At 34.7% G+C, this 15,543-nt stretch overlaps 1 protein-coding gene across 1 annotated transcript in view; it reads right to left on the minus strand.

Moving 5' to 3' along the window:
• Positions 1-15,543, minus strand: part of TMPRSS15 (transmembrane serine protease 15) — a 124,656-nt gene that overhangs the window by 44,969 nt on the left and 64,144 nt on the right. The window contains exons 15-17 of the mRNA XM_012444772.2: positions 13,945-14,034; positions 9,944-10,069; positions 9,323-9,463 (exon numbers count right to left, since the gene is read on the minus strand). Of these exons, the coding sequence (XP_012300195.2) occupies positions 9,323-9,463; positions 9,944-10,069; positions 13,945-14,034 (357 nt within the window). The remainder of the gene's footprint in view (positions 1-9,322; positions 9,464-9,943; positions 10,070-13,944; positions 14,035-15,543) is intronic.

A 15,543-nucleotide genomic window follows, 5' to 3' on the forward strand; every position in this document is an offset into this window, starting at 1 on the left:
CATACTGCACTTATGAAAAAAAACACCAAAACTGGTCCAGTAACTATCAATATCCATCACCTATTTTCAGATTTTTAATAAAAGCACATTAGAGTATTTTTCTAAAAAAATACTGAATAGAGTTTTTGAGGGGGAGTGTTTTTATGGGGCAAAGGGGAAGATGGTACCATCCAGCAAACCAAGTGTAGAGTGCCCTAAGATAATCAATTCCTAGTTGAGTTGCTTGAAAGAAGCAAGGTCAGCATGTCACTCCCTGGCTGGAAGCTGATTACACTGCATAACCACAAGGACCAGGGCTTTCATGGGACCAGTGCTAGGGCTTTCAGATTTTTTTAAACTCTGACTTTAGTATGAAACAGATTTTAAGTAATAACTCTAGGATACACACCAATGTGTGTGTGTGTGTATGTGTGTGTGTAACTAAATTAAAATTTATCTTTGCTCTGTTCTATTAATTTCATTCCTATCCTATCCCATCCCATCCCATCCCATCCTATCCCATCCCATTCTATCCCATAACAACGCATAAAATTTATTAAGTAGTGAAACCCAGTACATTGATTTCACTACCCAGTTTTTGATAAATACTAGGATAAACTGAAGTATAGTGAAAAAAATTAATGAGAGACAGTGATGTTATTTTTCTGAAGTCTGTGGGCAGATAGCTGTATAAATAAAGATTAGTGATCAATTCCTATGAAATGAAATCAGAAGTTAGAAAGTTGGCAAGGTGATCGCCGGAAGGATGATCAGATTACAACTGCTTGGCAGGGAAGGCTGGCTCCAGCACAAAAAAGTGGAGGAACGGAACCTGGGGATTAGGGATTTGGAGCTGAGTGGGGTTATAAGAGATTATCTAGCAGTTATATTACCCATGTCTACAGTACAATAGTCCAGGGCTGGTGGAAAATTGCTCCAAAGAGCTCACAAGTCTGTTTCACAACAGAGCTAGCATTTGGCCAGAAGCTGGTGTTTGCCAAATGAAAACTACAATGTTTAAAAAAAAAAATCTTCCTAATTTCCAAAATTGGAACTATGGGAAGATGGGGAAAAAAGGGAAGTAGAATATAAATCAAAAACAATTATTTCCACCCTCCCTTGCCTTATGTTATTAGGCCAAGATCTGTGCCTGAGTTGAAGGATAAAAAAAGCTTTGAATTACATAATATAAAATGCTGATATTTTACTTGACTACTCATTCTAATACTTAAAAGTGAGTTTAAATTACCAGATAAAATAATTGAACACCGGAAGTCACTGAAAAAGTGTAGAGATCTGCCTGAAATATCCAGTGCCAAAAAAGATTTGAATTAATATAGAGACAAATGAACCTTTTGTTTTACTTATATTGTCATTGAGCTCAGACATTCTATAAACTGAATATACAATATGCTAGCTGTAATACCCATAAAGCCATGTTTTGCTACCAGGGCTTGGCAAAATGCCTGGCACAAAGTGGGGAATAAGTAGATATTTTTTAAACATAAGGTAAATTAATGTATGTCAAAAGATTGATATGCTTCAAAAGAAGTATGAAGCTTAATAATAGAGTTGATGTAATATAAAGCACTTTTTAAAACTACGATTTCAAATTAAGTTTAACATTTAAGATAACTGGCTGATGGTAATCCTAGTGATTTGAAAAAAGAATCAATTTTATGAATTATGAAGATACAGTTTACTTAGTTAAATCTAAATCGTGGTTAAGACATAGGCCTCGAAGTCATACGGCCTTGGTTGGAGGTGCAATTTAGTCATTTCTTTTAATATTTCTTTGACCTTGGGCAAGGAAATTAGTCTTTCTGAAGCTCAGTTTCTTTGACTGTCAATAGGAGTAAATACTACTGTTGTCTTAGCTATGTCAGGACAACAAATTTTAAAAAATAGTGAAGTGTACAAATATTTATATATGTACAGAGAATACTCAATAGATAATATTTTTAACAGCAAAAATATTAACATAAAAAAATCTTTTTCACTGATTTTTTTTTTTTTTTGAGATGGAGTTTTGCTCTTGTTGCCTAGGCTGGAGTGCAATGGTGCAATCTCGGCTCACTGCAACCTCTGCCTCCTAGGTTCAAGCAATTCTCCTGCCTCAGCCTCCAGAGTAGCTGGGATTACAGGCATGTACCACCACATCTGGCTAATTTTTATTTTTAGTAGAGATGGGGTTTCTCCAAGTTGGTTAACCTGGTCTTGACCTCAGGTGATCTGCCTGCCTTGGCCTCCCGAAGTGCTGGGATTAAAGGCTTGAGCCACTATGTCCAGGCTTTCATTGATATTTTTAAAGTTAACGTTCTTAATCCATGTGCTACTTGTGCTGCTTCTCCCTACAGATAACCAAAGAAACAAGAAAACTACCTAATCCTTTCCTATTAGGATCTTACAATAATAATTGCAGCTATTTGTATACTCTACTTTAAACTTTGAGGAATTCTGTGTTTTTTCAACCCAAATCAAAGTTAGCCCATTATGAAAATATTTTTAGAAAGCCATGGCTGGTTGTTTCTACAAATATTCATACCATGAGAAAAGTTGGTTACATATCTCAAAATATAATGCTATTAGGGAGGTTCTTATAAATATAATTATCAATTTGTTTCACAAACATATTTCTAAACCAGATTAGTGAGATAACAAATGGACAGAGATAATTACAGGTTCTAAAGACAGCATTAATACTTTGACTGACTATATATTTCATCTTTCTGGCATTAATTTCCCTTTAGAAAAGAGGAAGTCTTAAATGTGGGCAGAAGTGTTTGTATTCATATATTCTGTCTTAAATATATATTTTACTATACTTTATTTAAAAATTTGACAGCACTAATTACTAATTGTCCATGATCAAACATATTAATATACTTACAGATGTTAATCACCACTCTTTATTTTTAATTATTACTTTTTTCATAGCTTATTGAAATCACTGTGTAAAAAAATGGTGCGATCTCAGCTCACTGCAACCTCCGCATCCCAAGGTCAAGCAATTCTCCTGTCTCAGCCTCCAGAGTAGCTGGGATTATAGACATACGCTAGAGTTCTCAGTGACAATAATTTAATCATAGATAAATTTCCTGATAATTTTACTTTTACTAACTTATATAGGCAAAATTTAATTGGAAAATCACATACGAGTTGAATGGAAACAGACAAACATCTGAATTAAATTTAAATAATAACATAAATATATGAAAAATGTAATTCATTTCTGTGCTCTAGCTGAAGCTGTTAGGGTTATAGTCTATGAATTGAGAAAAAAATAACCTGTTTCTATAAGCTGAATGAACTGGGTGAAAAAATGCTGAATGGGGAAAATTGATCTATTGCCACTGAACTGAACAGAAATTTTAAACAGCGAGAAGAGTAAATAAGCTTTTTCAAAATTTTCTTTACATGCATAAACTAGATTTTGATTCTTTGCAATATACAATAGTTCAGCTTCATTAAGCAGTCTTTAACCGTTTAACTCTCTCTGGACACTGAAATCTTATTTCTGATAGTTTTATGCTCATGGTGAGAGAGAGAAAAGGAAATATTGCTAAGAATTGAATTTCCCCATCTCCTTTTTATGAAGTCTCCAGTAGCCCTGCCTCATTTAGTCAACATATGCTTGGTTTAAAATGGAACTAAATTGATCTCTAAGGCACATGCCACAAAATTTGGGGAGGGCTCAAAACCCCTAAATGTAATCAGCTGCCACTTCCACAGTTACCTGACAAGCACTATTGAATTCCATGCTAAGACTCTGAGTATCAGAAAAGAGCAATAAGGGGACATTTTTAGGAGACAGATCTTGATAAATCTTTATTACATATACTTTATTACAACAGAAATGGAAATGTTAGGAACATAGTCTGAAGAAAAGAGGATACAAAAATACACTATACAATTATGTTAAACTTCAACTGAATGCCTTGGAAGGTGTCCCTAAGACATCTTCAGAAGATAAATGAAGCAAAAACAATTTTTGATGCCCATTTATATCTTTTTCTTAAATGACCATCAAAGTAGAGTGCCAGTATGTGTGTCCAGCCTCGCTTTCCCTTACTGCCTTGATTATCCTCCACAGACAAGTCCCTGTTTCTGTAATTGCTTTTCAGTATTTGGGTATAAAAAACCTCCACAGAAGCAGACAGTACAGATGACGACTCAGTCATTCCACTACTCACTTCCCAGCAGCATCTGTCCTGTGTCTAGGAGAAATGTGAAACTACACTCTCCATGTATTCATCATGCAGTGATGGGCACGGAAGATTTCATGCTAGCTTCAAACAAGGGACTTTTTCCTTAAAAATAACTTTAGACCTTACATGCTAATGTAAAAGTAGTAAATGAAATCTAGCTGTAGGCCAAAGAAATATAGAGTCTATTCATCATAAACTTGGTGTCTCTTCTGCGTTGAGAGAAATAGATTGTGCTCTGTTTTTGAATTTGATCTTGAATCAAAACTGCTTGTAATATTTTTCAAACTCATTGATGTTGTGTTTGTTTCATTGTAAGAATCTGAGACAAATAATTTGCCCCAAATTTTGAGACAAATAATAAGTGTTGGCAAGGTTGCAGAGAAAGGGGAACATTTGTACATCATTGGTAGAAATGTAAACTAGTACAGGCATTATGAAAACCAGTACAAGGTTTCTCAAAAAACTAAAAAATATTAAAACTAAAAATATAACTACCATGTGATTCAGGGATCCCACTGCTGGTTATTTATCCAAAAGAGAGAAAATCAGCATATCGAAGAGCTATCTGCTCACCTATGTTTATTGTAATACTATTCTTGATAGCCAACTTATGGAATCGACCTAAGAGTCCATCAACAGATGAAGAGAGAGACAGAAAATGGTATCTTTGCACATTGGAATATTATGCGGTCATAATAAATAATGAAATCCTGTCATTTGCAACAACATGGATGAAACCGGAGGACATTAGATTAGTGAAATAGCCAGGCACAGAAAGACAGATGTAGCATGTTCTCATTCAGATGTGGGAGATGAATTAATTGATCTCATGAAGATAGTGGTGATCTCATGACAATGGTGGTCACCAGAGGCTGAGAAGGGTAGTGGAAAGGGGAGATAAAGAAGGGTTTTGATGGGTACCAAAATAGAGTTACACAGAAGGAATAAAATCTAGTGTTTGGTAACACTATGAAATGACTATAGTTAATAATTTATGGCATATTTCAAAATAACTAGGGAAGACGATTTGGAATGTTCCTAACACTTAGAAATAATAAATGTTTGAGGTGACGAATATTTCAGTTTCCCAGATTGGATGATTGTAAATTGTATGCTTGTATTAAAATATTACATATGTCCATAAATATGTTCAATTATTACGAATCCATAAAACACAACTTTAAAAAACAAACTGTAACTATAACTTTTTGAGAAAAAAGATTTGTCTCTGTCTTCCTTTTGAGAACTAATTTGCCTCTTTTCAAGTATTTACTCCCTTCTCATTTTCAATTTAAAATAAGGGTTTAAAGACCTACTTTCGGCTCACTCCAACCTCCGCCTCCTGGGTTCAGGCAATTCTCCTGCCTCAGCCTCCTGAGTAGCTGGGATTACAGGCACGCGCCACCATGCCCAGCTAATTTTTTGTATTAGTAGAGACGGGGTTTCACCATGTTGACCAGGATGGTCTCGATCTCTTGACCTCGTGATCCACCCGCCTCGGCCTCCCAAAGTGCTGGGAAGGACCTACTTTTTCTTTAAAATTTTATTTCAAGATGCCTTCACTTTTGCCGATAGTGGAATGCCCTATTGTGTTAGTCTGTTCTCATGCTGCTAATACAGACATACCCAAGACTACATAATTTATACGAAAAAAAGAGATTTAATGGACTTGCTGTTCCACATGGCTGAGGAAGCCTCATAATCGTGTCAGAAGGTGAAAGAGGAGAAAGGCACGTCTTATATGGCAGCATGCAAGAGACAGCATGTGCAAGGGAACTCCTTTTTATAAAACCATCAGATCTCATGAGACTTATTCACTATTACGAGAACAGTGCAAGAAAAACCCACCCCCATGATTCAACGACCTCCCACTGGGTCCCTTCCACAACACATGGGGATTATTACAATTCAAGGTGAGATTCGGGTGGGGACACAGAGCCGCAGCAAATCACCTCTAATCATTTCAGTTGTTTGGATACATCAGTAAGTCTAATCCCTCACTGTTAGAGCGTAGCATTTTATATTTCAGTTGTTTGGATACATCAGTAAGGCTAATCCCTCACTGTTAGAGTGTAGCATTTTATATTTCAGTTGTTTGGATACATCAGTAAGTCTAATGCCTTACTGTTAGAGCGTAGTATTTCATAACATCTCAATTACTTGAGATTTTACCATTTATCTTAATTTCTTTAAAAGTATAATATTTCTTTCAAAAATTTCCATGACAGATTTCTTGAAAAAAATTTAGGATGGTCTCCGGTAGAATAGGTACTAGGTATTGGGGATTTACTTGCTCTATTTTATGATATTTTGCAGAAGGGAGCACATAATTTTACTGCATTTATTTGTGTATTTTTATTTATTTATTTGCAGATGGAGTCTCAATCTGTTGCTCAGGCTGGAGTGCAGTGGTACGATCTTGGCTAACTGCAACCTCCACCTCCCAGGTTCAAGCAAATCTTCTGCCTCAGCCTCCTGAGTAGCTGGGACTACAAGCGAGTGTCACCACGCCCAGCTAATTTTTGCATTTTTAGTAGAGACAGGGTTTTACTATATTGGCCAGGCTGGTCTCGAACTCCTGACCTCGTGATCCATCCTCCCCAGCCTCCCAAAGTGCTGAGATTACAGGCATGAGCCACCTTGCCCAGCCTAAATTTTACTGCATTTGAATACACAAGTTATTGACCCTTGTATATTTTTCGGTCGTGCCATTTTCTCCTTAAAACATGAGAAATATCGCTTCATTGTTTTAATGTTCATAACTGAGAGAAATATAAAGCTGATCTTATTTTCAACATCTACAAAAACAATTATACTTAATCTACTAGGAATTTTCAGAAAAATTTCCCTCTTGAGATTTAAAACTTCACAAAGAAAATGTTATAACACTGATTCCTACTTATTAATTTTTTTGTTGAATGCACTGAGACTTCATAATTTTTCAGGTAATTTTAGTCAGATTTGGAAAGCATATGATTTTTTTATTTCATTGTATCTTTCACTATTACTTTTGATCTGCTTTTATTTTTTCAATTTCAGGAATGTTTATTGTTTTCAAATTGGGTTTGGTTCTTTTTCCCGCCCAGTACAGGTTCTCATATGTTTCTATCCTCTTTACTTACTGTTTTTTCATTCTTCATCATGGTTTCCTTCAGCAATTTTTGTGGAAATGTGGGTGTTCTGCACAAGAGGTTTTGAATAGTTATGCAACAGACCAAAAATCTGGTGGTTCACACTACTAACAAAGGCCTCTAATCAAATCAGAAAGATTTGATTATGGCAGAGTTTCAAGAAAATTGCTCTGGCCAAAGGTGGCCATCTTCTTCCAAATTTCTTGAGAGGAGACTTTATTGTAATGTCACTTGTGGGAGCTAGTACTGAGTAAAGACTATTCTAACAGGAGCCAAAAATTATATAATAATTAAAAAAATTAGGGTCATAATTTTCGATATTAAAGTAATTTACTTGCTATATAACAATAGGAGAGATTTAGCTTTTTTCAAACACTACACAACCAAAGTCTGTTTTATCTTAAAAGTGCTAACATTAGCTACCAAAATGTCCTCATCTATTTCCATCACCCATCTATACTTTATCACTCAAATGTTGAATTAAATTAAAATAACAGGTACATCACAAAGAGAAGGAAACTGAAATAGTAGATAAAATAATTGGCAAACAAACATGGTTACAGTGTAAGCAGCAGCAACAAAATCATCAAGAAACAAAATCAGTGATTCAATTCAAAATGACATTTTCAAAATTATCCTGATTAATATTTTCCAAGGTAATGATCAAATTTTCTTCTAAGTTAAATTCTCACCACACACACGCACACACACACATGTAAATACATATCTATTACTGTTTTCATCTCAATGCATTTTCTTCTTTACCTAACAAAATCATGCCATTTTCTATATTTCTTCTTTTTAATGTACTGTGTTATAAGATAAATTATAATTTTGCATAGATCTCTAAGTATTTCCTAATTAATTATTTTTTATTGATCCATGTCACTGTTGCTTGTAAGTAAAAAGACTGGCTTCTAAAATCAGTCACAAAATCCAGATTAATTGATTGAGCTACTACTTGCTTCTACCTAAGTAGCATGGATAATAACAATTGTGGTTCCCTTTCAGGGCTAGAGGGTAGACCACTTAATTATTTGTCATAAAGATTAAAGCAGACAGTTTTCTGGGAGAGAATCAAAAGTCCTAGTCAATTGTGTGTGGAGGAACAAAGATTAACATAACCTAATAGTAGCTGGATTTGGTGTTAGATAACAGGCCAGATGAAGATCAGCTATCAAACTCCACCTCTTCTCTAGATGTTCAAGTGAAAGACATCAATACCACAATATTTTTATGGAAGAGAAGGAGAGATGTAGGAAGTAGCATATATTCTGTTTTTCTGACATGTTTGCACCTGAAAAGAACCACTGAGTTGTGGGGCAGTTCTACCAGACAAGTCATAGTCCAAGTGAAATAGCAAGTTATAAAAAAATGCTCTGTAGATTGTTGAATGCAAACCTTTGTATACTGGATATATGAATATATATATCCATGATGAACATGACACTATTTTGTTTGCTCCTGTTGATTACGTTATGGATGTAATAAAAAAACCCTCAGGGTCAGAGGGTTGGGCATGCTAGCAAATAGTATTAAATTTCTACACTGCAGTGCTTTACTCTGGTTGTCTTCAAAGTTAATGATGCTAGTTACTTAATTGAATGTTGCTGGCATGCCAACAGCTCTCTTGCCTGTTTCCTTCTTTGCTCTCTTAAAATGTTCTTGACATGGGAAACATGACAGTCTTTCTTCCTTATAGGGTCAAGTATTCTACTTTTAACATTTAACATGTCCGTATTCAGTGCACAAAATTCAACACTCTTTACACATTAGAGAATTGCAAGTAGGTCTGCTAAAAACTTCTGTGGCTTCCTACTTTGAACAAACTCAGGTAGTGGTAATATAGATATAAAAGAAGAAAGATGATCTTCATTAAGATGAAGAACAATGAGCGTCACAGAAGGAAAGCATTAAAATACGAATTTGGCCTTGAAATTGTGTATACTTTTGCTGTTTTGCTCCAAAAGTTACTATGCAATGTGATGATTTATGGGTTCTTACCTGGAATCCCCAAGTGATAACCAGTAGTGAAGTTTGCTTTAAACCCTCCTCTTGCCAACACATTGTTAGTGATGAGAAACACAGTCATTATGTTGGTGGTAGAGAACACATCCTTTACTGGACCAGGCCCCGTGTACACAGCTGCTCCAAAGGAAAATGAGATGTTGTAAGCTCTACATAAACTCATGTCACTCTATTATTGTATTTTCATTATGCAAGTTATAAAAGAGGGGTTACATTTATTAAGAAATGCTCTTTCTGGCCAGGTGCGGTGGCTCATGCCTATAATCCCAACACTTTGGGAGGCCGAGGTGGGTGGATTGCCTAAGGTCAGGAGTTTGAGACCAGCCTGGTCAACATGGTTAAACCCTGTCTCTACTAGAAATACAAAAATTAGTCAGGTGTGATGGCGCATGCCTGTAATCCCAGCTACTCAAGAGGCTGAGGCAGGAGAATTGACTGAACCTGGGAGGTGGAAGTTGCAGTGAGCAGAGATTGAGCTACTGCACTCCAGCTTGGGTGACAGAGAGGACTCTGTCTCAAAAAAAAAAAAATTATTTTTCCCTAAGTACAACTATCTTGAGCTATACAACCTTTACGTTATTCATATTTCAAACTTACCTAAGAACAAGGAATCAGCTTCTCCACCATCTCTTATTTCAACTACATCATTAATATTTTCTAAGTCAAATTCTTGAAAATGAAGTTGTATATTTTTTCCTTTTTGTGCATTTAAAATCCAAACACCTTAAAAGTAAGAAGTAACATTTAATTTGGAACACACTTCTGATTTCTTTTAAAGGCTTCATTCTCTTGAGGATTTTAAATAACTTTCCAAGAAAAGAAAACAACTTTTTTCCATTTCTTGAAAAATCATGGAATCAACATAAGAGTCTATAAATAGATGAAGAGGGAGAGAGAATATGGTATCTTTGCACAATGAAATATTATGCAGTCATAATAAATAATAAAATCCTGTCATTTGCAATGACACGAATGGACTTGGAGGACAAGTATTTCAAGCTGTGTCTTTTTTCTTTTCTTTCTTTTTTTTGGTGAGAAAATATATTGGTTTAGTCAATAATATTTATAGTAATATTTCAATTAAATTTGAAATTATTTAGCATAATTGATATTTTTATAAAATGTAATGCTTTAATCAAAGTTTACTAATATTAGTTTACCCCTACAATACAATATTTATGAATATCAAAAGATACTAAAATTATAGTTTCATTCATTTAATTTTCCATGATCAAATTTAGAAGAAAATTAGGTAATTAAAATGCAATTTGTAGGACAAGTAAGCTTTAATATTTATTTAAAAAGTTTTTGCATTTATTTACATTTAGTTTATTAAAACAAAACAAAACAAATGACCAACATCAAGAAACACTCCTTGTTTTTATTGATTTCTTAAACGATTTAACCTTCAGATTTTTTTCTAGGCCATTCTTCTCTCATTATGTATTAGTATTCTCATTCACTCTTAAGAAATAAAATTATATTCATATAGTAATGACATCTAAGTCCTTATTTTCTGCACTTTTTTGCGATGCAAACAAATTTATCCACTTATTTACTGTATATGGCTGTACATATTTCAAATCTAACATATTTCAAATCTACACGTTCTAAAGGAAAAGCAGAATTATCTCTTTTGCAAACTCATTTCTCTAGTTCTTCCTATCTCAGGGGCATTCCTAATCATCCACTCACAGTTCTCTATGCTTGAAACCTTAGCACCTTCCTTGACCTCCTTTCTCCTAGTGCAACCAATCAATCACCTAGGCCTGTTAATACTACCTCCTATATCCTTTGAGTCCCATTTACTTCTCAACGTCCTTTGCCATCACTACCAGAGTTCAAATCACTCTTGTTTCTCATCTCCTAATTGGTGATGCTGATGGTTCTCGTCCCTTACCATCTAACTCTTAACTAAAATGCAAGCTTGATTTTATCACCATTTTCCTGTAAATTCTTCGAAGACTCCCCAGTGCTCTCAGAATGAAATTCAAACTTCATAACATGGTGCAAAATTCCTTCACACTTCTAATTTCACCAATTACCATTGTTTAATTTTCCTTGGAGATTCAAGAAACAGTTGTCTCCTACTTTGGTATGTCAAGGACACTCCATGTCTCTCCACAGAGTCCTGCCTTTACCCTTATTATAATAGTATTTTGGACATTTTATGCCTGACAACATATCTGAGTCACCATCTATATTGTGCTACATTTGTGTCTTCTTTACTTATTTCAGACTAAGGAAATAAAGTATTTAATACATATTCGTTGAATAAACAAATATATTTAAATTTAATAAATTTCTCCAAATTGTTTCCATGTTCTACTGCTTGTTGGATTTTTCAGATTATCACTTTGTTCAAATGATGTTTAAAAGATCCTGCAAGATCTGCACATGTACCTTAGGACTAAGTACAATAAAAAAAAGAGAAAGCATATCAAAAAAAAAGAAAAAGAAATTTTCAAGACCACACAGAACAACTACTCTTACATGTTCGATGACTACCAAGTGCCTTGAAAGGTAATGCTGTAATAACAAAATGTCAAGAACTGTGCATAACCTTCTTTAACTTACCTCTTCCAAGAATACAGGGAAATGTCAACTTGAACTGTTTAACAGGTATGACTGTATCATTGACAATTCTACCCTTAAGCTTAGACTTAACAGGTCTTTCACTCTTACCTAAGAATGTATTATGCTTTTGATACCTAATACGGTGACCACAGGTCACTGATGGGTGAACTGTAACTCATAATAATCTAATGGAAGATCCTGATATCATTCCCAAGGGTCATAATATATAAAAGGAACACTGACCACTAAGTGCCTGAACATTTTCAAAAGCAGTAAATCATTACTGGTTGCTTCCAATTGTCCCTGAACTTAAATTGCTATTCTCCTCTTCTTTCTTTCTTTTTTTTTTTAATTGCATTTTAGGTTTTGGGGTACATGTGAAGAACATGCAAGATTGTTGCATAGGTGCATACGTGGCAGTGTGATTTGCTGCCTTCCTCCCCTTCACCTGTATCTGGCATTTCTCCCCATGCTATCTCTCCCCAACTCCCCACCCACCACTGTCCCTCCCCTATTTCCCCCCAACAGACCCCAGTGTCTAGTGCTCTCCTCCCTGTGTCCATGTGTTCTCATTGTTCAACACCCGCCTATGAGTGAGAACATGTGGTGTTTGCTTTTGTGTTCTTGTGTCAGTTTGCTTAGAATGATGGTTTCCAGGTTCATCCATGTCCGTACAAAGGACGCAAACTTATCATTTTTGATGGCTGCATAATATGCCATGGTGTATATGTGCCACATTTTCCCTTACACTTATCATTCCTGGATGAAAGCTTTGCCTTACACAAAATATTTAAACATATTCTTCAGTCAAAGCAATAGCCTTTAATAAATTGCGGCATAATAAGAATAAAAAAATAGTTGTCTTCAGTGTGAAGCAGAGATGATAATCTATTTCCCCAAACAAGTCAAATTAGATTAGTTACTGTTTATTATTTTGGATCAGGTATCTGTCTACAATATTGACCCTATAGGCACCTATGAAAGTGATGCTCTCTTATCTCTTGATCATCTGAAGGAAGAATGCTGGCATTTTCTGACAACACATTTTTCCTACCATTAAGGCATTTCTTTCATTGACAGAATTCTCCATTTAGTTTAGTGGTCTTATCCGGACTTCCGGAAGTGGAACCTTTGTAGGATGAGCTAGGGAATCTGCATCTTCAACACAATCTTTACGTATCTTTATAGGAATCTCTCTACTTAGGAACATTTATGTAGAAGTAGTTTTTATGCAGTTTTAGCGAACTATTTTCTCTAGACAAATTTTTTTAGTGATCCTTCTTATGATTTTAATTTTTTGTTCTGGAAATAATTACATTACTGTAGCTATCTGCTTTATTGACTCAAGTGTATATTTGCAAAAAGTGTGAATGCTACAACTGGTTCTTTACTTTTTATACTTTCCATTGTCTTTTTCCTATGAAACTACAAACTCATCAAACACACTATAGACATTATATGCACAAACAAAGAAAGTGATTTAGAAAGCGGGATGGGGGTCTAGAAGGGATATCAGGGGTGGAGTGATAGGAGAGGGATAGCATTAGGAGAAATACATAATGTAGATGATGGGGTGATGGATGCAGCAAACCACCATGGCACATGTGTACCTATGTAACAAACCTGCACATTCTGCACATGTACCCCAGAACTTAAAGGATAATAATAATAATAATTCTTAAAACAAAGAAAGCAGTGTCTGGAGTAACACTGGTTCTCTCACTGTTGTTATTCAACTTCTAAATTTGGAATTATAATAATGATACGTGCTTCAAGAAATTCTTGTGGGAATTGAATGAAATAATGTATATTGAGCATTAATACAGTGCCTGGCATCAAATAAATGATATATATATTTAGCAATTATTGTTATTTTGTTGTTATATTAAGCAATCTTTTAGGTGGACATGATAGGTATACCTATGTTTGACAAATTTATAATCTATGTTTGCTGTGTCAAGGGGAGATCTAAATTTGATATGTACATTTGTTTCTGATGACGTGGAAAAGAAATGACTCACAGAAAGCCTGATTAGGGTAGCTGTTTGGAAAGTTCATAGAACTGAATGTTGTATTTGGCTCCCACAGTTCAAAAGGTCCTCCACAGTCCGCTGAAAAGGAAAGCAATGGGAAATCATTAGTAACACAATGTTTATTTCAGAGAGAGAATACTATATGCCAGTGAATTTTCAATTACATTTCTTAGAATACAAATTTTGACAAGTAAATTTTAGAGTCATGTAAGGGTAAACGTTGCAGTTTGAATAAAAGAAAAATTCAGTTAAATAGATAAGAACTCTAATGATCAGTGATGCTGAGTTTTTTTTAACTAATTGTTAGCTGCATTTATGTTATCTTTTGAAAAATGTCTGTTCACGTCCTTTGCCCACTTTTTATGGGGTTGTTTTTTCTTTTTGTTGGAAATTTAAGTTGGAAATTTTTTTATAGAAGATGGATATTGGATCTTTGTCAAATATGTAATTTGCAAAAGATACCATCTGACACCAGTCAGAATGGCTATTATTAAAAAGTCAAAAATAACAGATTTTGGCGAGTTTGTGGGGAAAAAAGAACATTTATACACTGTTGGTGGGAATGTAAATTGGTTAAACTATGTGGAAGGCAGTGTGGCAATTTCCAAAAGGCCTAAATACAGAAATATCATTTGACCCAACAATTCCACTACTGGTTATGTACCCAAAGGAATATAAATCATTCTATTATAAAGACACATGCACATGTTTGTTCACTGCAGCACTATTCAAAATAGGAAAGACATTGAATCAACACAAATGCCCATCAATGATAGACTGGATAAAGAAAAGGTGGTACATATATACCATGGAAAGCTATACAGTCATAAAAATAATGACATTTGCAGAGACATGGATGGAATTGGAGACCATCATCCTTAGCAAACTAATACAGGAACAGAAAATCAAATTCTGCAAGTTCTTAATTGTAAGGGAAAGCTAAATGATGAGAACACATGGACATGTAGAGGGGAACAATACACACTGGGGCTTTTCAGAGGGTGGAGAGTGGTAGGAAGGAGGGGATCAGGAAAAATAACAAATGGGTACTAGGCTTAATACTCGGGTGATAAAATATTCTGTACAAGCAACCTCCATGACACAAGTTTACCTATGTAACAAACCTGCACTTGTATCTCTGAACTTAAAAGTTAAAATAAAAAATTTTTTTTAAAAAAGATAAGAACTTCTCAAGATATTTTTAATATTCTTATGGCCCTTGTGAATCTTCAAGAAAGCATGATGGTGTGCAGCACTTCTCCAAAATTATTTGTACAAAGGAACTTTTTTTTTGTCAAATATCTTTTATAAATAGGTTTTATAAAATAAGGTGTCAAATTCCTACTGTAGAAAAAAAAGTTTACTTATAATAAAACAAATTCAACATTTACCACTCTCTAATGAGAAAGGCTAGCAAATCATTTATAATTCTGTAATTCTTGATTTTCCCTTTTTTTCCCTTTTATTTATTTCTTGTTTTGGTAGTCTTAAGGGGAAGCTGCATCATTCTGCATATTGATAGTAAGGAAAGGGAGATAACGTGAAACCTTATTTGCATCACAAATGCCCTGGACTGATCTAGTAGCC

Source organism: Aotus nancymaae, unplaced genomic scaffold, assembly GCF_030222135.1.
Source record: "Aotus nancymaae isolate 86718 unplaced genomic scaffold, 86718_ANA_hifiasm-v0.15.2.pri h1tg000022l_1, whole genome shotgun sequence".
In the NCBI taxonomy this organism is placed as follows: Eukaryota; Metazoa; Chordata; class Mammalia; order Primates; family Aotidae; genus Aotus; species Aotus nancymaae.